Raw genomic sequence first — 24,541 nt, forward strand, 5'->3', positions numbered from 1 at the left:
AGGCAATTTTCCAAAGGGAAAAACAAGCAAGTTCTGAGGCGGGGGGAGGGGGGGGGGGGGGGGGCAGGCACGGAATGGGAAGGGAGGTTCTTTAGATCAAGGGTTTGTATTCCTCAGCGTGGAGCTGGAGCGCATCTTGCTGGGCTCTGCTGCTCTCCTGGGCGGTCTGACCGTCCCTTGTGAAAATGGGTGTGGAGAGGGGGCTCGAAGTCCCCTTTGCAAAAATCCATCTGTGGTTGCACTCCTTGAGCTCCTCCACCGGCCCGTCTTGGTGAGTATGTCTGGACCTGGGCATGCTTCATTGTCCACCACAGGAGACTCTTACACAACTCTCTTCTTCTGCCCCTTCAGTCTCCAGCCCCAGAGTCCCAACTTGATCCCGATGCTGAGGAGGAGGAGTTGAAGAGGAAGCTGGAGGAGTTAGCCAGCAACATCAGTGACAAAGAAGTCTCCTCTGAAGAAGAGGAGCGTGAAGAAAAGAAGAGAGCAAAGAAACCAGAGATTAGTTCCTCCAGTGATGACATGGCCAGAGATGCTCGAAAGGTAATCTGTGTTCTCCCACCCACACCGTTCTAGGCTCCATCTGCGGTTCCTTCTGCTCTTGGTGGTTTATGGCTTACACCGTGATAATGTGACTCTTCTGTCCCACACCTCCACCTTGATGCCTCCCAGGGCTGTGGTATGTCTGAGTTAGCTGCCTGCTTTAACAGAGTGTCAAGGGACAGGGAAGTCCCAGGGTGTTAGATCTGGACCTTTCTCCTTGTAGGCTTTCCCAGCCTCATCCAAGAGTCAAAAGCAAAATCTCTTAGAGGTCTTGCAGGCTACTGCCTGTCATGGAGAGGTACACTACCTCCACACCTATTTAGAAGAGTTGTCTCACGATCTGGATGTCATTATGGAGAAGAGGGTCCTGGGGTGGGAGAAGAGCTTGGTGATGATTTAGTACTAGCAGCCTTTGTCAGGCACCTGCTACAGCCTGAAGCATCTCTTCCAGACCTGTCAGTGCTCCTCAGTTCCAAAATCCCTGGCCCCGCTTCCACTCTGCTAGGTCAGCATCTCCTGTACTTACAGCCCTGTGCTGGCTCCTGACCCCTACCCAGTGGCGGGTGATCCGTGGGGACATGAGTCAGGGAGACGAGGAGGGATCACAGCATCTATGCAGCCCTGTTCCCATCACCCCAGAGGGTCCCTCACCCCCATGGCTCTGATTTATCCCTCTGCCTGCTGGGTACATTGCAGGGATCTTCTTTTCCCCCGTGTATCCGCACGGCAGGGCTGGAGAGGCATTCATTTGTGTGCAGCCTTGCAGGGGAGAATTGCTTCCCTGGCTGGAGAGCGAGAGCAGACAGAAGCACTGGACCACTTCCCCCTCACCTCACCTGGCAGGCCGTAGCACTGGGTGACAGCATTGGGGATGAGCAACCGATGACAGCCCAGGTGACTCAGAAAGAAATGGAGATCTTGTGTGTCTCCAGTTGTGCAGAGCCTCCTGAGATGGTCCATTAGCACAAAATGGAGAGGTCAGCATTCTTTGTTGGGTCTCTAATGGTTTATTGTACATCCCCTCCCTTCTGCCTTGGCGGTGCATGGGCTACGTGTGCCTTTGCTCTGACACATCAGTCACTGGCGAGTGTGGCAAAGGAAGCGAGTGGGGGCTGTGCTGCCCCTCTCCTCTCCTGCAAAGCTCCTTTCATCTGAGGTTGCAGAGACTTTCGCGGTGCCGCAAGGCCTCTCTCTAATGTGCTTTTGTTCCTCAGCCTTGCAATGCAAAACCTGGCAGCTGCTGGGCTTGGAGAGTGTGGCTGTGTGTACTGCACGTGGTGCATGTAAGTGAGTCTGTCTCAGGTATGAGTCTCCACATGGCTCTACATAAAATTTCAGGATTAGAGCAAGCGACTGTTCCCAGGATGGCTTCCTTCACGGTTTTGGGTACTGGTTGCTGTGTTCTTACCGACACCGGATCAGCGGTGTGCTGCATCCATACCAAAAGCCTCCTTTACAGCCTCCTTTTTCCTAAAAGCTACTTTTAGATGATTGCTGCAGCTAGACTTCACTACCACTCATCAGTCGAACAATGTGCAACTTCTTAGTAACAATTTCCAGTTAATTGCAGCACAGAGGATAAGTTAACTTGGTTTGGCGAGTTACCACTCAACTCCTGTGTGAGCTGCTGGTCTGCAGCAGACGGAAGCTCAACCCCTGATCTGTACTCAGGAATAGGGAGATGTTAGTGAGGTATCAATGTAAGCTTCTTCGTTCTTATAAAACGAAGCCCAGATTCTCCAGATGTGCTACTTTCTTTGACCAAAACCCAGCTATGAAGCAGGGAGGATACAGACACGGTTGTTGTCTCTCAGTGGAGTCATGCAGGCAGGTAACACAGGAGCTATATGACAGCTCTTAAGCCAAGAGAGACCCAGCGGGGTTGCAACAGCTCAAGCAGAACCAAATCTGAGAAGTGAAACAAAATTCAGCTTTTTTGCTTTGTGATAATACTCAAATACCTCCATGCAGTATTGAGTTAGAAATGCCTGCAGCGATGTAGATGGACCAGCCTTGGTTAAAGGCTATGTCAGTGTGGATTTTTTAACAGCAACTTTCTTTATACCAGATCCAGGCTTGCATTTTGCATGATTCTGAGTGTGGTTTTATGCAAGTCTCCTCTCCAGTCAGGAGGAAGTCTTCTAACCAGGGAACACTGTGATGAAAGCAGACGCTCCTAATGGAAAATGTGAAAAAACTCTGCTGTACCATGAAGGCACCATAAAATGATAAAAATATCAGCTGGACTGAGTTAGCTGGTTCTCTGCAGGACGGCTCACCTGGAAATACGTGCAGTTGTAAACACAACTGTTTGTCACCAGTGCATATATCACCCCCATCTCCTTGGTTTCTAGGGAATTATCAGTTGAGAGAGAGATTATGAGTTTCTTCAGTCTATTTTTACATGTGCTGAGTGCCTTATTAACTGAAACGCAGCACTTACAAGCGTTATTGCCATCAGTGCTCCTTGGGGTGGGAAGAGAGGACTTTAGTCCCAAGATCTGGCAGTGTGGCAATACAATAATTTTATGGGTGTTTGGGGGGTTTTTTTGCCACAAACTTAAGGAGTTATTTGCATCCATGCTTAGGCCTGCTGAAGTGTAAAGCAATATGCTGCAATTAGTTCTTAACTGCTGAGTAACTGAGTGGCCTTCAGGTGGCCAGGTGCCGCTGCTGTCAGACAGCTCCGGTGGCACAGCTTCCAGCAACCTCTTTTACGAGGCTTTTGAGATTACTTCTTTTGTAACAGCCATCCTCCAGAAAGCACGGGCTGAGATCAAAGCTCTGCTTTAGCCACGCATCCGTCTCCGGTGGAAAGCCCTTCAGGAACAGTGTAAGCCCTTTAATTATCGCTTCTCCATCTTTCTACAGCTCCTGAGGGTCTGATGCCCTTTTCACCCCTGACTTGGGCTGTTTTGTACACCATGTTAAAATAACGTCCTTATTTTTTCCCCCCTCCCACCCTGCGCTTTGGCTGTGCCGGGCATTCGCAGAGGTCATCGGCTCAGGCTTTGAGTGAAATCACGGCCAAAATACTGAGAGCCATAAACGCCACGGAGGAAGCAGTGTGTGAGTCGTTGCATGGAGAGAGCCAGTGCAACGGCAGCTGTGCCCTGCCCGCGGGGCAGCTTCTCAGCCTGGGAGATGGGAAAGAGGTGGCCGAAGCGTACCGTGAGCTTGAAGAAAATGTAAGGTTCACGAGAGCTTTCTGCAAGTAGGGAGGGTATCGGGGGTGGGAGGGAATAGAGAGGAAACCCCCCAAAATTTCTTGTTAGTGGGTAGGTCAGCATTAAAAGGATGGGCACCACAGAGGGATTAAAGAGTCTGGTCTTGTCCCACAGTGGCCAGGGCTGTCTTATGATGGAGGTGGCACAACAGCAAGTGCAGATGCTCTGTCTTGTGGCTTCCCTTGCCTCAGTTCCTGGTTCCCCCTGGGTGAGTGCAAGGGAGAGAGGACGAGCGCGGTCCCCAGCTTGCTGTAATGTCGCTCTGCTGGACTTTGGCAGTCCTGTGCTCCAGCTGTAGCAAAAGCTTTTGTCCTGCTTCTCTTTGGTTCCTCCCCAGCACTGAATTTCAGCAAGGCTTTTACAAATGAGGATAGCACGACCTATCTGTTTGCTAAGGCTGACTTGTGCCTGGGGCTGGTGGCCTCGTACAGGTGATAAGTTTACATCTGGAGCATAATCCCCTGCTAGGTGTGTGTGACACTGTGAAGCACTGACAATTTTTTTAGCTACTGTAAACCCGTATGAATCGATTCCCCGTGGGAAATGGATTGCATCCGCAGTGCCATTTACCAAGCTCCAAAGAAACAGTTCAAAGATGGGGCGAAGAGTCACATCTCCATCTGGGTGGTCAGATTTTGCTGTCAGAAACGTCCTGTGATGGGGAGCAGGGTTTTATAACACACTCTGTGGCTTGTCTTTCATCGGGGAAAGCTTATACATAAAAGCAGGGAGCTGCTGGGAGCAGAGTGTGCTCAGAAACTGTACCACCTGGCTGGTTTCTGGCCAGATGCAACATCCCAGGGCAAGAGGGGCGGCTGCATGAAGGTTTTGAGGTTCGCCCTCTCCCGGGAGAGGGGATAGGGCTGGGAAGGATGTGAACTTTGGGCTTAGCGCTGCTGCCGTCAGCGGCGGGGCAGGGGCGAGGCGGTGGGTAGATGATGGCCCTGGAAGGTGCGTTGCTCATCCTGCCATTCCCTCGGGGGCCCCGGCTGAGTCAGGGCTGGCTCACCGCTCTGCTCTCTGAGGGATGCCACTGTCTCGAAGGGCGCTGGGAGAGTTTGATGGGCCAACGACAAACTGTGTCCCTGTGACTCACAGGTTGAGCGGCTTCACCTACAGCACCCGCAAACAATTGCAATCTGTTACGGCCTCAGGTTTTGCACTGGGATGGGTGGGACCTATGGGACATGGGGTGTGTTGCTGTGATTTGGGTGGGTGCTCAGAACTTCAGTGTATGCAGGGGGCTCGTGCCAGGCAGCTGTGCGCAATACCCAGCCCAGGAAAAGTGTAGGAGCAGGTATTCCATTAGCAGTACCAAGATTTTGGGATCAGTCAGCAAAACAGTGGCCACAACCCATCTGATCATCTGATGTGATTGCATACCGATATATTAATGTTTCCTAAATTGCCTTGCTTGGACTTGCATTCTTGTAGTAGCCCAGGAGGAAGCAAGTGACAGTAAAACCAGTGCGTTTATTGGGATAGGTCCTTTTACCCTTCTTATCTAGACAGCAAAGGTAGCACATTGCTTCTCGTAGCCACCGTGATCCCCAGTCAGCACTCCCATGTTCACCCCACTGTTATGCCGGGCTTCATTCGTACACGTGTTTGCTGGGGCTCTCGGCTGGGATCATTCCTGCATGTCCAGAGCAGTTCCTGGGCAAAGCTGCCTTTTGCAGGGGTTGGGTTGGTTAACTGCCCAGGGACAAACTTCCAAATCCTGACCCTACTCCCAGGCAACCCAGCAGCACAGACACCCATAAAAAAAAAGGATCAGATTTGGAAAGTCAGTGTATCTCCTTCCCAGCTTGCTGCCACCACAGGCCATGGCAGCCTGCACTTGTTTACAGGTACCTGCCCCCCCTCTGAGCACACAGCATAAAGATGCTGATGCTTCTCGAGTAGGTCACCGAGTTTTGGTCCTTCCTGTGTTCCCATTGAGCTTTTTACCACTTCAGCTGGTTGGTAATTGCTCTCGAAAAGCCCAGAGAAGGGAGGAAATGAGATTAAAAGCCCTGCCAGAGATGACTGGTACTGTCTGTGCTGCAAGGCAAGAAGGCAGTTGTAAAATAGTGGCAGGAACTGTCGCGTCTGGGGCTGTGGTCACACCAGGAGAGGAGGACTCCAGGGAGGTTAATTCTACAATGTGGGGGTTTTTTGTTGCATTTCAGGTGTACCTGACCGCTGGGAAGACCTACCAGCTTGAGAAGACCCTGAAGGAGCTTGAGGAAGGGGCCCAGCACTGCGGCACTACGGACTCGGAGCTGTCGGAGCTGGAGGACAAAGTGGCCTCGGCAGCTGCTCAGGTGCAGCAGGCTGAGAGCGAGGTGAGGGCTTGGCTCTCAGAGCTGCTTTGCCCAGCCAGTGACAGAAAACGGAGCCAGTGATGGATCCTCCGGCCACTATCTGTATGTTTTTTTCCTCCCTCTAAAGATATCAGACATCGAATCTCGAATTGCGGCTCTGTCTGCTGCAGGGCTTACAGTGAAGTCGGTAGAAAAGGCGAGGAAGAAGTCGAGTGAACAGGTGAGCATGGAGGATGGTGGGTATGAGAGGTCCCAGCCCCGAGATGTACGTGGTCCCTGAGCTGGGAAGGGCTGCCTGGCTTGCTGAGCTGTGCCCAGCTCCCGCCCTGCTGCCTGGCACTCTGCCCCAAGGCTCCAAGAGTGGATGTCTCACTGAGGATGTGGGACAAGGCCGATTCCTTACATGCGTCAAGGGAGGATTTTCTATCTGGGGATGGTGCTCTTCCCAGGACTGCAGGGAGGGCATGCAGAGCTGCTGCATGCACCACACAGCCTGGACTCAACTCCTGCATTTTCATACTGACTTTTATAATTCCAATCCATCAGGCAGAGTTGCTCCTGTGGCAGCGTGCTGCCTCTTTTGCTCACCTTAGGATCAGCCCAGGCCAAGCAAAAGAGGTGAAAATGCAAAGAAAGGCAGACCGAGTGGTCTGCCTCCTCTGCACCCCCAGAGAAACCTCTGCCCTTCCTCTCCCCACAGGCTGCCTGCCTCTGCTCCCCTGGTCCCACCAGCAGCAGTCCAGGGGAGTCTTCGGATGATGTTAAAGTGAGTATGTGTTTAATCTGTGCCAGCTAGTGCGTGTGGCACGGCATTAAGCCTGGGGACAACCAGGGTCTCCAGGGAGCTGCTTTCAAAGTGGTGGCCTTGGAGGGGACCTCTGTCTTCCCATCCCCTTCCCCATGGCAGGCTGCTCCCCTTCTCTTGCAGGCGATGCCCGGACTGCAGGGGTTCAGGAGGAAGTTCAACAGCCCCCTCGAAATCACCGGTAAGGACCACAGCTCTGCCTGTGGGAGGTGGGGACCTGCAGGTGGATGGGCTGGGCTTTGGGGGACGTTCGATCCTCTCCCTCTGCATCCAGTTGTGTGTCCGCATTGGGGGTCCCCTTCTCTGTGCTCATGGCCTCCTGTTAGGAAAGCCACAGGGGAAACCTGTGGTGGATAACTTAGAAAGGAGGAGGCAACTGGCAGGATTGGGGACAGTGGTGGGAGGTCAGGCTGAGTTGGCTTAGTCCTCCAAGAACCAGGACTTTCTCTGCAGCCTGGGCTCCTGCCACCCCGGAGTCCAGGGAGACATCTGTGTTACTTCGTTTGTGGCATCCCATTGGCTGTTAGACCTCAAAGCCTCACCAAAGCCCATCGTCTCTTCTGATAGCAATTTCTTCCTCGCTTGGTCATCTTGAGGAAGGTATCCTTGACCCTGTTGTCCACCTGCCTCAGCCACTGGTCTCTGGTGGGGGGCAAGAGGCCCTCCACAGCCCAGCTATGACAAACAGCAGCCTGGAAGTGCTTCAAAGTAGACGGTGACCTGAAACTTGGCACAGCAGCTTGTGTGGTAGGGGGCAATCACTGGAAATGTTTCATCCTGACCAATATCAGTGAGACCCATTAGGAAATGACTTTTCTATTTCTCTCTTATCTCACCTCATAAGCTTAAAGGCAGAAAGAATGGCTCTCCTTCTAGATAATGGAAGATGAAGGGAGGGAAGGGGGGAAAGATCATTTAATGCAGAGAAGGAATTGCAGTTCCCCTGTGCATGCGGACAATTAACAGTGCCATTTCCCAAGCTGAGGCTGGTAGGTGGAAAGGTCCCTCCTCTTTGTGCTGAGGAGTCATCTGCTCTCCTTCCTGCAAAGGGCAGGAAGATAAAGGCAGCCTGGGGGACACGTCAGCCCCGCGAGGAGATAGAGGCATGTGCAGTAGGGACGGACGTCACCAGGCATGGCTAATCCCCTCTGCCTGGGCTGGGCGATGGGGTGACTTGGTCTCCTGACTGCCCTCCCTGCAGGTCAATGACTTGCAAAGTTGGGCCTGCAAAAGTGCAGCTGGTGGAAGTTGGTGGCAGAGAAGAGGAGATGACTTAGTAGGTCAAGAGAGTGTCGTAGGCTTGGGTGGTGAGAGCTCCTCTTGGGCTGGGCTTTTGCCATACCATGGAGGTTTCCAAAGCAGAGGTCTTGGCAGTTGATTGCTGGCAGGCTGACCCAGCTCGCATGGCACTCTGGAAACCCAAGTAGCAGCAGCTTTTGCCACACTGTTCTCAGAGGGCTTCCCACCGCCCTCCTGGAGAGACAAGTGCAGTGATGCATTCAAAACCACAGCCAGTGGGGGACAGTAAAACCCAAGTGACTTGCTGGGTAATTGAAACCTCTAGTGAGGTGGATGAGGACCTGCTGCCCATCTCTCTTCTTCCACTACAGGTCTTGACGACTCCTTTGACCGCAAGTCTGTTTACCGTGGCTCCCTGACGCAGAGAAACCCCAACGGGAAGAACAGGAGAGTGGAGAGGCTTTTTGCGGTACGAGCCCAGCCACCCAGGAAGGTTGCTGGCCAGGGCTCCTCATGGGACCTGCCTCCCTGGGCTTGAGCAGAGGGACCTGTCCCTCCCCATGCTCTCCTCAAGCCAGTGGTCGCCCCAGCTCTCAGCATTGGTCTCACCATGCTGGCTGGTGAGGGCAGACACATCTGGGCATCACCACCTGAGGTCTGGGATGCCATAAGCCCCAGGGTGGGGGGGCCCAAACAAGATGTACATCTTTGAAATGATGCTGCCTGCATGGTCCATGGGTTGGGGCAGGTCCTCACTCCATCCGGTGGCAGCTGGAGGGGACAAGGAGCACGCTGGCCTCGTCAGCTATGGTGGCTTGGGTTGGCGTGGGCATGGCGGTGAACTGAGGTTTCTCCCTCCGGTGCCTTGCAGAAGCCTGTGATGACCCACCTGTCCTGAGGAGAGGAGGACCCTCCTGCCACCACATTTCACTGATGATACAAGACCACAGCGCAAAGCCTCACCGCCTTCCCCCCAACGCTTGCTCTTCCTTCTCCCATGCCTGTCTCTCCCTGAAACCCTGGACAGGAGGGAAGCCGGAGGCCGTGGGCAGGAGGTCTTGCTGGGAGCTGCCGGGGGAGAGGAGCGACACACTGGGCTGCAAACATGTGGCCAGGGGCTCTCATGGGAGGATGCAGGCATGAGATCTTGGCTTTGGGCAGCTCTTTGGTACCTGGTCAACCAAGGGGACCAGAGAGATGCAGAGCAGGAGTGACCTCCTCAGAGGGAGCTGGACATCAGCATGGCTTTCCAGCATGGGGACTGGGGGCAGTGACACAGCCCTCACTTGGCAAAAACTGTCAGTGCCTGTCCCTGCTCTCTCCCAGGCTGGTGCTGAGTGGGAACAGGAGCTGACAGCAGGTACGGGATGCCCTTGGGGTACCCCAGGTAGAGCAGGGACCCAGGCATCCCAGGCTGGGATTTGCATCCTGGCGCTGGTCCCACCTCCCTGCGATGTCCCTTGGAGAATTGTTTCTCTTCCCTGAGGAGCAAAGCAGGGTGAGAGCAGTGCTGGCTCCCTCCCAGTGAGCACTTGGCCAAGATCTTTGCACAAAGCCATGCAAACACCCACTGAGGCTTCTCGCCACCGTGTCTGAAGCAGCTGTGACCATCTGGGGACGTGAGTGAGGCGAGGCTTGTGGGAAGTGGTGGCAAGAAAAGTGGAAGAAAGGCTGGAGGGCTTGTTGGGAATCAGTTTGTTTTTCTAGCTCTCAGAGATATCCCCTCTCCATGTGAGGCTATATCAGCAAGTTTAGAAGGGCTCCAGCAAGCAGAGCTTAGGTGCTTCTCTGGAGGCTTTCCCCTCTCCACAAGATGGGTCAGCCCCTGCCAAGAGGTGCTTTGTGGATGAGCATGTCCCCTGTCCCTGATGATGGGATGGGAGAACCTGGTAGGATTATCCATTTCTTTGGAGGGGTTGTGATGGCCTTCGGGGGCTGTGGTGGCCCTGGGCTCCTGCCAGGTGACAGTGGCATTGGTAACACCCTCCCCCAGATACCCCAAATTCTTTTCCTCCAACATTTAATTCCCCACATCCACTAACCCCAGTGGATCAGTGCCTAGCCCCGCACCCGTGCCCAGGACGTCGGGATGGGGAGAGGGTTGCTTTCTCTTGCAGGTCACTCTGGATGAGGTTCATGTTGAAAAATTTTGCTTGGCACCTGCTGGTTCCTGTCCTTTATAGCCCCCACCTCCTTCCCTCCACAGTGGGTGATGCAGGGAGGATTGCTCGCAGCCGGAGCAAGGATGTCAGACCGATGCTGGCAGTTTCCCATTGATGGCCACTTGGGCTGGACCATTTTAGGCCGTTCCTGTGCATCTGAACTAAAACCACTTTAATTACGAGCAGTAGTGTGAATTCTCATGCAAGTAACACATATGTTTGGCTTTGGTAGTAGTAGACACTGCTAACTGCCTAGAAATTGGTCCTGTGGTCATTCCAGAGCAGTCTTGTAAGTCCATAGTCTGGGCTTCCCAGCTGGAAATAAAACCAGTTTCTTATATTAAAATGAAATCCTTCTGGCCTGAAGTTCTAATGGGTTAGTGCAAACCACTGCTGTTGTAGAAACTGTCCCAGACACTGCGGCATTGCCAGGTGCCTTTCTTGCTGCTCAGCTGGCCTCAGTGCTAGGATGGCAGCTCCTTGACTGGCAGAAGGGAGCTCTACCAAGATCTGGGCAATGCTATGGGTTTGAACCTACCCTTCTGGTGTCAGGGTTCAGCCTTTGCCACAGCTGCACCTCTTGCTGTATCTTGTTTCAGCCATAACTCAAGTCCTTCCTTGCAACCGCTCAGATGCTTGACCCTGCGAAGAAGTCCTCACAGTGAGCCTCAGCAGTGCAAACTAAAGCATCGTTCAGGCTGTAGTCACCCACATTGTTATTCGCCAGTTTCCTGCCCCATCTGCCTGTGTAGAGATTATATATATGTACACTAAATCATGCAATAAAGCCAATTTTGTGTCCAGAACCTAGGACCCATTTTGCAGTGTCTGTTCCTTCAGCTCATTCTAGTGAAGGCTCCTTTCTCTTCCCATCCTCTCCTTTAACCAGCTGGTATAACCCTGGCTTTAAAACTAGGCAGGTGAAAGCAGACAGGAGCTGAATCAGTGGCACCGAAGCAGAACGGCGGGGAGATGGTGATAAACAGAATGGCAATATGACTTAGAGGCTGGTCACAGAGCCGTGGGTGTGATGAGCATGGGTCAGTGGTACCCAGTGGCGAGGCCAGGCGGGCAAAGGGGATGCAAGGTGTGGGGATAAGGAGGGGCTGACCCTGAAACACGCTGCTTTGACTTGCATGGAAACCCAGTATCAAATCTGGCAGCCAAAGCTGCCCAAAACACAAGTCCACAACATTGAGGGGTTGCTTTAAATCTGTATTAAATAATAGCAACAACCCTGAAGTGGAGAGAGCCCTGCTGAGCCCAGGGTCTGGGTTTCCTTGGCTGATGGGGTTTTGTTGCCTCTCTTCATCCCTTTCCTTGCCTTTGATGCTCTTCTGCAGCGCTTGCCCTGTGTCCCATGCTGCTCCCATGACCATCCGCCAACAGTGGCTGTGCTTGGGCATTGGAGCCAACCACGGCATGAGATGGAGATCCGTCCGAGGGCAATGTCAGCCCCACATGGGGGTGGCAGACAGAGACCTTCCCCCTGCCCATACCCCACCAGTGACCGTGTCTTCACCATCCTGCCAACACAGAGATGTCCCTGTCTCAGGATGTCTCTAGTCCCAGTAATTCCAGTTTTGCCTGGGGGTGGACCTGTATTCAGATATCGACCAGCCCTCCGTGCCAGGGACATGAGCTGGCTCCTCCAGTATCACATCCGACAGAACAAACATCATCAGAAATCTTTACCTGGGGGGTGGTTTAACCCATTTAAAATGGGAGGTTTTAAACCCTCATGCTGCAGGGATGAGCCTGCTCCTGCCAGCCCATGTGCCCCAGCAAGTCACCTTCCCCTCTTCTCTATATTTAATTTTCTGGTTTCCTTAAAGCAGCTTTTGGTGGGGGCAGAGTTGAAGGAGAAAGGGTGGTGGCACCCAAAGTAACTCCTGCAGTGGAGCAGGTTTGTGTCAGCAAGACCCCAGCAGCCAGGGGAACATCACCTACCAACCCCCTGCAGAGTGAGTGTTGGGTGAGGGGCTTCCCGTGGGCAGGGTGATGGAGCAGAAAACTTCCCCTTGTCTGAAATAACACTGGGTCGAGGACAGGGATTAACATATTCCTAAACTGTCTGTCTTGGCCAGCGGAAGATAAAATGCTGGTCCCTTCTGAGTCATGAAAATCCCTGTGCTGATTTGATGAGAGTGGACGGCGGGGAGGGGAGATGCCCTGGCTTGGTCCGCGCCAGGGCTCGCCTCTGACATCAGCATGAAACCAGCCATAAAAACAGTGACTGGAGGGGACTCTGGCTCAGACAGCGGGCACCCGGCTCAGGGGGACGGCAGCTGGGCACCTTGCCTCGCCACACCTCGGTAAGTGGGAGCGCCGCTTTTCTCTCCCTCTTGTGATGCTTTTGTTGCTGGGTAATTTCCCAAGCACTGCTTTGCCGCTGTGTGTGTGTCCTTGTATCTGTCCAGCCAGCTGCGGGGGGGAAGGGGGGGGTCCAAAACAGGATTGTGAAAAGTCGGCAGCTGCAGCAAACCTGAGCTCTCAGGAGCCCAGACTGGCTCTTGCCTGGCACACTGCAAACTTCTCCTTTGCTAAAGTCCTTAGAAATAAAGCTGCTGCTACATCCCCGCCGTGTCCCGCTTAACCCAGCTCTCCTGCTTCTGCCCCTTGCCCTGCTCCCTCGTTGCAGGTGGCTGCAGAAGTCAAGCCCATCGCTCAGCCTGCCCTGCACTGTCTCGCTCATCGCCTCGGTGCCATAAAGCATGTTACAGGGTGCTCCTGGGTTATCGTTTGGGCAGCTGGGTCCAGGGGTGGGTGCCAAGGGTGCCGAGGTGGCTGCGGTCCATCCATCACCCAGCATCCAGCAGCAAAACCCGTTTGTGCCTCTGCAGCCTTTGCTTGGTGCTCCTAGCCCTGCATTTTGGTGGTGGCCCTTCTCCCCATCTCCTGGGCTGGGAGTCCCATGTGCGCACCGGGGGTCCTGGAAAGAAAGAGTGATGCCAGGCCTAGCCTAAGATGTGAGGCTAGGACAGAAACCTATTTAAAAGAACATGAGGTTTGTACAACTCATGTTTGCAGGGGATATTTTCCCCAGAGCTATCAGCCCCAGCAAAACCCCCAGGTTTTGATCAAGCTGCCCCGAGCCCTTTGCATCCCTGCCGGCCTGGGGATGCTGTGATGGGCACTGCAGCCCCATGGCAGCAGCGATACAGTTGCCCCAACCCCTCCAGCCTTCCCCTCCTGATGGGGGGCTCACCCTGCAAGCGTTTAACCCAAGCGGGGTGTCTCTGCCACAGCCAAACCCCTTCACTCCCGCAGCTGCGTCAGAGGCCGTCATCTTCGTGGCACCAGCTGGAAGACCCAAGGGCTGGGAGGCTTCGGGGCCAAGCCACAGCAGCTGGAGAGTGCCGGGGATGAAGCTGGGTGCTGCCTGCCTCCTGTGCCTGCTGCTCGCCTGCCTGACCCTGCCGGTCACCCACGGCCGCATCCGTGAGCGCTCCATGGAAATCAGGAGTAAGGAGAGCAGGAGTAAGGGACTCCCCGCAGCCAACCCCCTGCCTCCAGCCCCCTCTGCATCCCCAGATTCAGCTGCATTTGGGGGGAGTGAGGGAGGGGGGTCACTATGTAGAAGCGAAGGTTTGCTTTGAAACAGCCTTTGCAACAGCTTTTATTCCCCTCAACCCCCTTTCCCGCTCCCCTGGCGTTCATCATCTCCCCCTCCCATGGGTGCAATGCCCTGTTCCCCCTCCACTCCTCCCCCATCACACCCTGACGGTTCCTCGCCTTTTGCCTTGCAGACCCGGACATCGACCCCTCCTGGTACACGGGACGCGGGATCAGGCCGGTGGGGCGGTTCGGGCGGCGGCAAGCCCTGGGCAAGGGCACCCATCCTGGGGGGGCCAGCCAGTGGCTAGCCTGTGCCCCCCCCCCACCCGCACCCCCTGCCCCCCCGGGAGGAGTGGAGCCCCTGAGCTGAAGCCAACAATAAAAGCCCTTCTCCTCATCCTTTTGTCCCAGCCTCTCTGCTTTGAAACGCAGTGTGGGAAGGTGCGGGGGGTCATGGGGGGGGTTGTGCGACCCCCAAAATTGCTGGTCTCACCATGGTTTTGCAGCCTGCCCTGGATTGCCAGTGCAGTGTGGCAAAGCTTCCCTTCTGCACAACATGGCATGTTTATCCCCCCACCCCTCAAAAAACACCCTAAAAATAAGCCCCAGAGGGCCCCCTTTCCCAGGTGCATCCCCTGGGGTCTGCACCATGCCAGCACCTATGGGTGCCCCCAACACCCCTATTTCCATGGTGTCCAGGTCAGAAACAGCCACCCCATTTCCATGGCCCAGGTCAGAAACACTTGGGGAGCACGGAGGGCCCCATCCATCTTGCTGCACGTCCCCAAATGTCCCCTCTCAAGCTGTGTCCCCAAGCCAGACCATTTTACCCCCTCTCCAGTTTGGGGGCGAGAGGGGCCACAGAGAAGAGTGACCCTCAGCATCCCTGTCTGCAGCTCCTGGCCCAGCATTGAGGGTCTAGGGCTGTTTGGGGAGGGAAGGGTTAATCTTGGGAGGGAGGGGGCAGATGGGGGGATGAGTGGCAATTAGCACCCATGTCTCCCAGCTGCCCTAAGGCAGGGGATTTAGGCAAGAGGAGGCATCAAATCTGCCTTCCTGCTGAAAAGGAGCCCCTGTCCCGCTCCAGGACGGCTCAGCCCTGGGGAAGCATCGCAGGTGGGTGCCCCCAGCGGGTGTGGGCTGCTGGGGTGGTCCTCAGGGGGAAGCTGACCTGGCAAAGGGTGCTGTGGTCCCCTCCTCTCCATGTGGAACGTCTTCAGGGGTGTCTGCTGCGTTGTGGCTGAGCTCAGCCTGGCCAGGCCTTGCCCCATGGGCTGGCATCGCCATCAGGGCATGCCCCAAAAACTCAGCAGTTATGTTGCCCTGCAGACAGGGTGAGTGGTGCTGCTCTTTGCCTGTGGCCATGCCAGTGTTGCTATAGCTCTCTCAGAAAGGGCAACATATTCTCTGAGCCTGACACCCCCTGGCTTTGCTGGGCACCAGTGTGCTTTTGGAGAGAGCCCCGGTGCTTTTATTTTTTCTCCTCTTCCAGCCAAGGCATGCTCCCGCAGCATAATTCATAATGTGCAAAGGGGAGGCACTGCAAGGCACAGACTACTGCAATGCCTGGTGTTTGCTTTGGCCGGGTCCTGCCTTCGGACCTGGCTCTTATATTGGCAATAAATGGGTGATTTTTTTCCCGAGGATGGACCCCTGTGATGGGTCAGGTGGGGGCCAGTGGGATGAGTGGAGCACAGGCTCCGGTCCCTACCACCTCCAGGCTGCCTGTGGTCCCCACCTGAGGGCTGACATCGAGGTCAGGAAGAAAAAAAATAACACCTTTAGGGCAATATTCTCTTTATTTGCAGCCTGGGTGTAAAGCCACTGGGATGCACCTGCTTCTCTCAGGAAAGTTAACCCCTCCCTTTTCAAACGGGAAGGGAGATGGAGGAGGCGACATGCAGCTGGGGCAGGGGGATATCACCAGTCAGGGCCAGTGGCAGTGGTGCTGGGGGGTCAAGCTCCTCTCTGGAAGTGGAAACTTGGTGGAAAAAACCCCCATGCTTTACCTCTTGGATGAAGCCAGTGCTGGAGGGTTGAAGAGGCCCTGTGCCCCCAGGAGGGGCTCTGACCTTGCTCCGAGGGGGAGTGTGGTTAGGTTGAGCTGCCTCTGCACTTCTGCATCCCCCCTGCTTTGTCATTGCTCCTCTTGGAGACCTCATCCAGCCACTGCTGAGGTCCAGAGCTGCCTCTCCTCAGAGCTGGCAGCACCCCGTCCTTGCCCCACTCTCCCCCAGGTCAACTGTTGACCTCCTGTGCAGGGATGGGGTGGATGCCTTCTCTTGCTCCCGCTGCAGGAGGTCTTGGGCTAGGAAGAAACACAAGGTGAGAAAAGGCTCATTTCTCCTGTCGGTAGGATGGGATGTGATGGTTGTCCTGTCCCACCTCAGGGGAGCCACTGATGGCCACCGGTACTGTCCCACAGTAACAGAGTTAGATCTCTACTGAACAGCTATGCTGGGGGCACCGTTACACCTAGATTGGATACTAAAGAAAAAGGAAATTGTGGCTTTGGGAGAGAGCCTGAAATCCATCTCTGATGTTGGTGTATCCTGGGATGGATCTGTCCATCCCTCTTCCCTAAGAGGTTTGGCATGTTTCACAGAAACCATGGACTGCTGTGGCTGTGACCCTTGCAGCTGCTGGGTGCAGTGCAGGCTGGACCAGCCAGGAAGAAAATCTCAGTGGCAGGCATGAGCAATGAAGGGGGTCAGCTCTGCAGGGGGGAAGGCATTTACAGCCTTGAAGCAGAGGTTTGGGGCCTGTAGTTCACCCACCTCTGCTCTCACCTAGAGCCATCACACAACTCACCTATGGCCATAAAGATATCATTTACTTGGTGGCTGGATTTTGCAGATGTCTCCATGAACAGGAGGCCTTTTGTTCTTGCAAACTCTTCCCCCTCCTAGGTGGAGACAAGCAGAGTTATTCCCCCAGCCCTCTCTGGGGCTGCTTGTTTGGTTACGGTGGCATTTCATGGCAGGTCAATAATTGTACAGGGACTTAAGAGGTGTATGAAAGCCTTTTAAATTTTCGGCTTTGCTAGGACATATCCCAGTGCTTGCTGGCAAGGGGGTGATGAGGGGTTCTGGGAGCCCACCACAGGTGCTCACCTCGGTGGCAACTTCTCGCTCAGCAGCAAGGTCCATCTTGTTGCCCACCAAAGCAATGACGATTTCATTAGGAAGGAATTCTTTCTCCAGGTCCCTCAGCCATAGCTTTGCTTTGTTGAGTGTTTCCTGGAGAGATGGAGACAAACCCACCCAGTGACCTGGTTTTGATTTAATCCCTTTGTCTCAGACGTAGCAAAGCTGGATGGGTAGCACCAAACCAAAGGGGGTGGAAGAGCTGTGGTGGGGAGGCTTTGGTTGCCTTCTCTCAGGAAAACAGGTCACCGGCCCTCAAACACCTTTAAGGATAAATCAGCCTTGGATGGGATACACCCTTTCTACGTGGCAGCAGAAATTGCCCCTGGGGAGGTGGTGTGGTCCTGCATGGGCAGAGACAGCCCCTGGCATGTCCCACGTGGGACATCCATCTTCTCAAGCAGTGCTTGTGTACTGCTTTCTGCTCTACTAAGGATAATCATTATCATCTGGACACCTCTGCTCCACCAGTGCTGCTGCAGCATGGCATAGTTTTGGCACGGATGGGATCAGCATCCCCTGCCTTACCTTGTTAGTGATGTCGTAAATGAGGAGAGCAGCGTGGGCACCCCGGTAGTAGAGGTGGCAGACGCTGTGGTACTTCTCCTGGCCTGCCGTGTCCCAGATCTCAAACTTGACGGTGGCTACCTCCAGGTTGAGCGTCTGTGTGAAGAAGGAGCCTGCAAGCAAGATGTAGTGTGCACGTTCGCTTGCAGCAAGAGCAGAGAGCTCAGATCCGCTGCTGTGAGGTCAAACCCATCCTGAGGACTGGTAACAATGCTCTAATGCACAAAACTGGGATGGGTTTCTCATAAGGACTGGCGCTGTTGATGATGGGATGGCGTGCTGCAAAGCAGAGCAGCCTGTGGCAGGCTGGGAGCCCTTCCTGGCAGCAGATTTGGGTGGATGCACACCAGTTTTGATGTCAGATAGCTCTGAGTTTTGCAGAATAGCCCCCAGATAGAGAGCCACCTCCACTTTGCTAGTGGGTCAGACCTGTGAGAGCTGTGAATAGGAATATCCACTGAGGGGAGCCTCCATTCCCGCTCCCAGGGAGCAGATGGCTGCTTGTGGACCAGCCAGAGCCAAGGCGGAGGGACAAGGGGAGCAGCTCCACAGCACCTTGCTCTCCTCCACCAGCTAGCTCTTCAGGCTCCAGGTGGGACCACATCCTCTGTGCCTTCTTAGGGCAAAACCCAGGTATATTGTATAAAATGAACGTCTATAATGTCTAGGTGCTGTAGGAAGCTGTGCTGATGTGAATGTACAGGGGAGGTAGCTTGATCCCAGCAGGTGTGTTGGCCTGAGGGAGTTTATAGAGGGAGCAGAGCTCTCACAGCCCTCCAGATGGTTTTTATCAAAGCATGAGCATGCACGTAGCCTGCCTTTGGATGTGGGTTAGTCAGCATGGCTTCACAGGACATGATGTGCAGGGGCAGATGCTCTCCCCTTCGCCAGTGGGGCAGAGCATGGGGAGGTCTGCGCTCTCGTCTCTGCAGGCAGGCTAGAGGAACAAGGCACTGCTGCGAGCCTACTATCAGGCAGTGCTGGGGGGTCCTGCCGCAGCTGGCAGCCACCTCCTGGGCTGTCCTGCCCACCTGCACCCCAGCCAGAACCTCCTTGCTCCAGTGGGACATTGGGGCTAGGGCAGCATGTGTACAGGAGACACTCTCCTGGGGTGTCTGAGTAGCTGTGAGGGCAGCACAGGACCAAGCATGCGAAGGGCAGGTGGGCTGTACAGTTTGGACTCCAGATTTCACTTGTTTTGCTGCTCATCCACCTCCAAAAAGCAGCACTAAGCCAAACCTGTGCAATTTGGAAGTGGCTTTTCTTACAGCCTGGTGCTGAGGAAAATGGGCTGCAGAGGTCTGAAGGTGACAGTGAATTGGGAGGTCTGGCTCTGGGGCAAGTCCGTATAATGTTCAAAAGTGGGTCTGTGCTACTGCAAGATGTACCAACAGGTTCTCCTGCATCCTACCCCACTGCAAGGAAGGGCAGCAGGCCTGGTCTCTTGTCCAGAGCCATCAAGCTGTTGAAGGCACTCACTCACATCCCACGGTTGGCAGCAACTCCTTGAAGTCATTTTTCACGTATCGGTAGGCCAGGCTTGACTTTCCCACCGACATGCTCCCCAGCAGAACCACCTTGTAGGTGTAGGTGGGTCGAATCCCCTCCAGGGAGGTGCCTGGCATTGCTTTCTGTGCCATGCCCTGCAAGGAAACCAGCTTCATTCAACATGTGTCTGCAGTGATCTCAGGTCCATCAGCTGAGCCTCCTGCCTCAATTCCTGACTGGTGGCAGTGGGGCAGGTGGGATTTAATGTCAAAATAGGCTAGAATAAAATCATTAATACCCTGAATCAAATTTAATACATCAAACCATCTGCCACTGTCAGTTATGACCAGAGGGTGGAGATCTTTAGGAAGAAATTTGATGCAAGAGGCCTTCTTGGATGTAGACAAGGAGATTGGACTGGGTGCATCTCCTTTAAAGAGGACATGCTGGAGAAAGTTAATGGCAGAGGGACATCACTTATGGGTGTGACTTGCTCTTGAGCATGCCTCTTTCCCCAAAGTCCTGGTGAAGAGCTTAGGCTGATGTTCCATGTTCATTGTGGGTCTTGGTTAGAAGTTATACCAGGAGAGCCTAAATCAGGCTGGAGGTGAGCTCAGGTGTGGAGGTGATGCTGCTACCAGCTTGCTAAGGACACTGTCCAGGGAATAGCTGGGCACCCCAAGAGCTGATGGGCTTTGTGGCAGCACTGCTTTGAGTCAGCATGTTGCTCGTCAGGGTGAAAAAGCAGGAGTGAGAGGACCTGACTCAAGCACCCTTGAGGATAGCAGCACACAAAGCAGACAGCACATGCTCTTCCACCATGGATTAAGAAACCCTGCGCAGACCAAGCCCATGAAGTCTCACGTCCTCATGACCATTGCACCACGGAGTGTGACTCTGCATCACTCGGGGTGGAGCAACGCTGCATGGTCACCAGGGACGGCAGGGGAGCATGGCCCAAAATAACGGTGGTCACCTCAAACCTGACTCGAAGAGAGCCACTGCACAGCGTTGGCCATATCCTGGGAAGAGGATGGCTGGCATGAGCCCTCCTGGGTGGCACGTTTCCCCTTCTCCCAGCCTTGAGCTCAAGGAAGGGATGCTGCCTCTATGTCAGCAGGAGCTGTCAGTGAAGTATGGTGAATAACACTGTCTTGCAGCTAGTCAAAGCTTTGCCTTCCCTCCTCCTTGCAAAGCTCCTCCTCTAAAATCACTCAGCTCATGGGAGAGCTATGCAGGAAAGAGGGAGGTTCATGCAGAGCTTGAAGATGAAGTGTCATGGGGTGTTGAACTGAGCAGGAGAAGGGCATGACATGACCTTGCATGCACTTATCCTACCTCACATGCAGCAGCAAAGGGGAAATATGCCAGGAGCAAGCCCGTAACTACTGTGTGCAGAGATGGGGTGTGCCTCCTATATAGATCTGATCTTCTAACACCCAAAGGCAGCAAAGCAGCCTTGTGAAGGATGCTGAAATGTTAGTGTCCTGCTGCTGGTCCTCGTCTGTGTGTCCCAACCCTCTCACTGCTATTGCATGCCAGATGAAAAGCCTCCCATGCCAGCATGAATGCTGCTGGCATGGGGTGCTTCCCTCCACAGGCTTTTGAAGAAAGCCCTGATCAGCCAGAGAGCAAGGACCTGCAAGACTAATAATGAAGATTTGGTGCAATGACTCCAATTTCTACCTAGGGCTTGCAGGAGTTTGACATGCAGAGCTTGCAGGTGAGCAAGAAGGTGGCCTGGGAGGGTCTGCAGCTCCCTTGTCTGACAAAAGCCTCTTGTTCCTGCACACTGCTCATTCCATATGTCTCCTTTATTTTGCCTGTCTTCCCCTGCAATCTGGCAGGCTCCAGACCTTTAATTCTTCTCCCTTCCCTGAGCCTGTTATCAAAGTGGGCTGTCATTAAGAGTCCTTAGTGCTGGCCGAACCTGGGTCTGTAGCTGTGGTTTTTCTTTTCCCTGAGATGGGCTTTCACCCCCTTGAAAACCAGGGGTAAAATCTTGTCCACCAGCTCGTACAGCCCAGTGATGAAGAGCAGGGTTGCAGTTTGTGCAGAACAGCTAGTTAGTGATAGGTTTGGTTTTGTTTGTTTATTGGGGTTTTTTTAAGCAGGAAAAAGATAAACCCTGCAGCGCAGCATAAGGCTGTGCTCCTTCTGGTATTAATTACATACATTTGCCTCTCTGTAGGCCTGGAAATAAGACTGTTATCCTTTCTGGGCTGTTAACATTAGCTACCGTAGGTGATATGCCATAAAACTCTCTATGAAAGCAAGAAGTTGCATGAAAAACACCTGACATTGTCTTAAACTCAGTTTCTCATTATTTCACTCTCCTGCTCTGTTTAACCCTAGAAGATTGCACTGACACTGGAACAAAGACCACCTGAGAATTACTGCCATTGATGGAAGTTCCCTTGCAAAGCTTTCATACTAGCAAATACCTATAGGAGATGGGGAGTTTTGCCAAAGCTCATTTGAAACAATTTCTTTTCCTTGTTAAGAGACAGAAGGTAAGTCTCCCTTTCAACCCTAGGAGAACGGTGAGGAAGCAAACCCAGTGGCTTTATTCTGATTCAATGGAAAATAGGATTTAGGGGAAACTCTGTCTGTCTGTCTGTCTGTCTGTCTCTCTCTCTCTCTCTCTCTGGAAGAAAGGAGAGTACAGAATAAAACCCTGTGCTTGCTAGCTAAGGGACTACAGGAAAAGCCCTCCAGACATCTCATGTAGCTGGTGGTCACCCTTCTGTGGCTGCTCCCTGCCCTGGGGAAGAGCCTGTCAGTGAGACCCAGCTTAGGGTTACAGTCAGTTCTGCAAATCCAGGATATTGCTCTGACAGGGTTACCAATGCCTGCTCTGGGTGTGGATAAGGGTGCTGTTGCCGTACAGTAAACAGCATCCCTGTTCTTTCAGCCTGCACTGCCAATGAAGCGGAGGAAGCTCGTTCTTCATCTGGAAACCTCCTTGACTCCCCTGGGCTGAGACTGACTGAGCATATCCAGGAGAAACATTTAAAGCAACTTTCCTGCTGGTTTCTGTGAATTAAGCCCCAGCAGAGTGCACTTGCATGTCAGAAAGCTTCTGTTGGCATAAATAGAGTAAGTTTGATTTATCTCACTGCAAACTTGAAACTCTGAAGGAGTCACTGATTCTTCCACGTAAAATGTCTTTAGCAAATTTTCCCATGCAGGCTTTGAAAGGCTGAGGTGTAACCTGAACTGGGACTGCTTAGACGCTGGATTTCAGGGCTTTTTAGTTTGATCCTGGTAGAGAATAACTCAGCAGTTTAGGGAGCAGCCTGGGGAACAGCTGAAGTGTTACAAATCCTGTCCTCATGCCTAAAGGCCACGCCAAGGGACAGGGAAAGCTGAACCTGCTCAGATTCAATATAAAGAGTAAGAGATTAGTCTAGACAAGCATTTCTCCTCAATCAACTGTAAAAATCCTGTTGGTGGATTTAGTCTCCAGATACAGCTTAATATTTTGACAGCTGTGTCTAGCAGCAGATATTTGGGACAGGCTTGCCTGATCTTACACTTACCTAGAAGGTGAGTACCGAAACAGCCGCGACACAGATCATTTCTCACTTCCTAATGGAGGATTAAGCATTGCTGCAGCCAGGAAATTGTGTTCTCAGCCAGACACCCCTGTTCCCCTGTCTCGATGTCTCCTCTCTCCTTCCCGTGGGCAATGAGTGGGTATGCGGAGGCAGCTCTGACCACTGTTAACCAGATTCCCCTATGGAGCCTGCCGGTTTAATGTAAATCAACTTAAAGGTCATCTGTTTGCCGGGTACGGCAGCAGCGCCAGATCAGTGATACTGCACTTGAACAGCCTGCCCTCAATGTTTCCAAGAAGGAACCTGACAAATCTGTTTATGAGGGTGACTCAGTTGTTTATAATTAGCAGGAAAGTGGACTTTAGCTAAGGAGCATCCTTTCAAACTCATGTTTTACGGGCATAAACACTAGTAATAAAAAAACAGAAACATGAAGTGGCAGAGTAGATATTTGCACTGGAATGCAACAGCAAGGGCTTGGCTTTCACCACACAGTAAGCTAGTATCTCTACAGTATTTTTAATGTGGGAAGCGGGGATCCTGGTATATTTATTGCCAGGGGATAAGCCATTTATTTCCAAAGGAAAACAACAAAAAAAGAAAATAAATGCATACCTTAGGGGATGGAGCCACTGAGAAGTGTTATTTAAAACTCCATTTAACTTCCTGGGAAATTAATGATGTTTAAGTCTAATGATGTCAAACTGATGTCTAAGCTTTTCTAAACCACAAGCTCTAAGAAGATCCTAAAACCATTAAAGATATTTGCTGAGTTTCTGCGGGGGTGCAGCAGTGAACAAGAACCACAGTTAATCAGCTCCTCAGAAAAAAACAGGACTCCAATGCTACCTGTATAAGTCTGCAGTATCTAGCCCTGCAAGTTTTGGATGTGATGCTCTTTGGATGTTCTTTCAAAATTAGATGTTTTAGTTTAGTTTTTACCCCCAGATAGTGGTCATGCACCTACCTCCCCAATTAACTTCTAGTATTCAGCTCAAAGCACTCCTCTGCTTTTGGGACCCTCCTCCTACCTGCTAAAGCTCTCGCAGTGCTGGTGTAGGAGCGTGGCTGCTTGGAAAGTTTGCTTAAGCCAAGGTTACCAGGGGATACGAAAATCCCAACTGCAAAGACTTAATGCGTAAACAGTGTTAGATTTACATAGTGGAGATTTCTCAATGCAATTAGCTCTCCTCAAAGCTGAGGGGAACAGAATAAGGGTCATTAACTGTGCAGCCAGAGCGGGTTGGGGAAATAAGGCAGCAATAAATGGAGATTGCTCTGGGCTGTGGGTGAGACAAAGCGCTCTGCTAAGACCTTTGCAGCAGCTCTTCAGCTGCCTGGGAGAGGGGGTAGGGCAGAGGGCTTCTTAAGTCTTCCTAAAATCTCTTCCCTTGGGCAGGGATGGTGCCGGCCTCCCCAGTGGATGCCCCTTTGCAGCTGGGATGTGGGGCTGCTTCCTGGTGGGAGGATGAATCCCAGGAGCTTGTCTGGGAAAGGTACCTCTGAGATGGTGGTTCGGGGCTGTGGCCTGCCCTGCAGGGAATCCCCCGGCAGAGGATGCCTTTACCTTCCTGAAGTCTTGCTCTCCTCCGGGTGCTCTGGTCCGTGGTGTCAGGGGCAACAGCCCCGTCCAGCTGCCCGAGCCTCTCTGCGCCGGGGCAGATAAAAATGAAACCAGCCAGCGGCTCCTGGGGAGCTGTGTCAAAGGTAAGAGGCAACCAGAGATCAGCGAACCTTAGACCCACCATTGAGCCGGGCAAGGCGGGACAACAGGACTGCCGTCATGTCGAGCAGAGCCAGTGGCCATGCCCCACTGCACTCCCTCCCTCCCTCCTTCCCCGCTTCCCATGCAGGGGTTTGGCAGTGGGTGGATGGACGAACGGATGAATGGCTGGGTGGGTTTTTCCCCATGCCTCGGGGTCCAAGGCCAGCCTGGCTAC

The 24,541-nt window shown here is 53.3% G+C and overlaps 2 protein-coding genes across 9 annotated transcripts in view; one reads left to right on the top strand and one right to left on the bottom strand.

Annotated features, from left to right (window-relative positions):
• The window catches only part of MLPH (melanophilin), a 30,035-nt gene extending 18,947 nt beyond the window's left edge, over positions 1 to 11,088 (top strand). For 4 of the 6 annotated variants that reach the window (XM_030018122.2, XM_030018125.2, XM_030018126.2 and 1 more), the window contains 8 exons: positions 352 to 543; positions 3,537 to 3,731; positions 5,942 to 6,097; positions 6,204 to 6,296; positions 6,777 to 6,842; positions 7,005 to 7,062; positions 8,492 to 8,589; positions 8,992 to 11,088. In XM_030018122.2, coding sequence (XP_029873982.1) covers positions 352 to 543; positions 3,537 to 3,731; positions 5,942 to 6,097; positions 6,204 to 6,296; positions 6,777 to 6,842; positions 7,005 to 7,062; positions 8,492 to 8,589; positions 8,992 to 9,018 — 885 coding nt within the window. In that variant the 3' untranslated portion in view covers positions 9,019 to 11,088. The remainder of the gene's footprint in view (positions 1 to 351; positions 544 to 3,536; positions 3,732 to 5,941; positions 6,098 to 6,203; positions 6,297 to 6,776; positions 6,843 to 7,004; positions 7,063 to 8,491; positions 8,590 to 8,991) is intronic. The other 2 variants (XM_030018128.2, XM_030018129.2) reach the window with 1 other exon arrangement.
• A 4,532-nt stretch (positions 11,089 to 15,620) lies between these two features.
• Positions 15,621 to 24,286, bottom strand: RAB17 (RAB17, member RAS oncogene family). Of its 3 annotated transcripts, none has more exons than XM_030018131.2 (6): positions 24,169 to 24,286; positions 19,037 to 19,196; positions 17,515 to 17,666; positions 16,954 to 17,079; positions 16,652 to 16,745; positions 15,621 to 16,148 (listed from the first exon to the last, which is right to left on the bottom strand). In XM_030018131.2, exons 2-6 carry the CDS (start codon positions 19,191 to 19,193, stop codon positions 16,036 to 16,038), a joined length of 642 nt encoding a protein of 213 aa, XP_029873991.1. In that variant the 5' UTR covers positions 19,194 to 19,196; positions 24,169 to 24,286; the 3' UTR covers positions 15,621 to 16,035. The 3 variants fall into 3 exon arrangements, with proteins under 3 accessions (XP_029873991.1, XP_029873990.1, XP_040980396.1); XM_030018130.2 differs by lacking the exon at positions 24,169 to 24,286 and adding an exon at positions 22,584 to 22,807; XM_041124462.1 differs by lacking the exon at positions 24,169 to 24,286 and having other exon boundaries at positions 19,033 to 19,114.
• Positions 24,287 to 24,541: the final 255 nt, after the last annotated feature.

This window comes from Aquila chrysaetos, chromosome 6, assembly GCF_900496995.4.
Source record: "Aquila chrysaetos chrysaetos chromosome 6, bAquChr1.4, whole genome shotgun sequence".
Taxonomy (NCBI): domain Eukaryota; kingdom Metazoa; phylum Chordata; class Aves; order Accipitriformes; family Accipitridae; genus Aquila; species Aquila chrysaetos.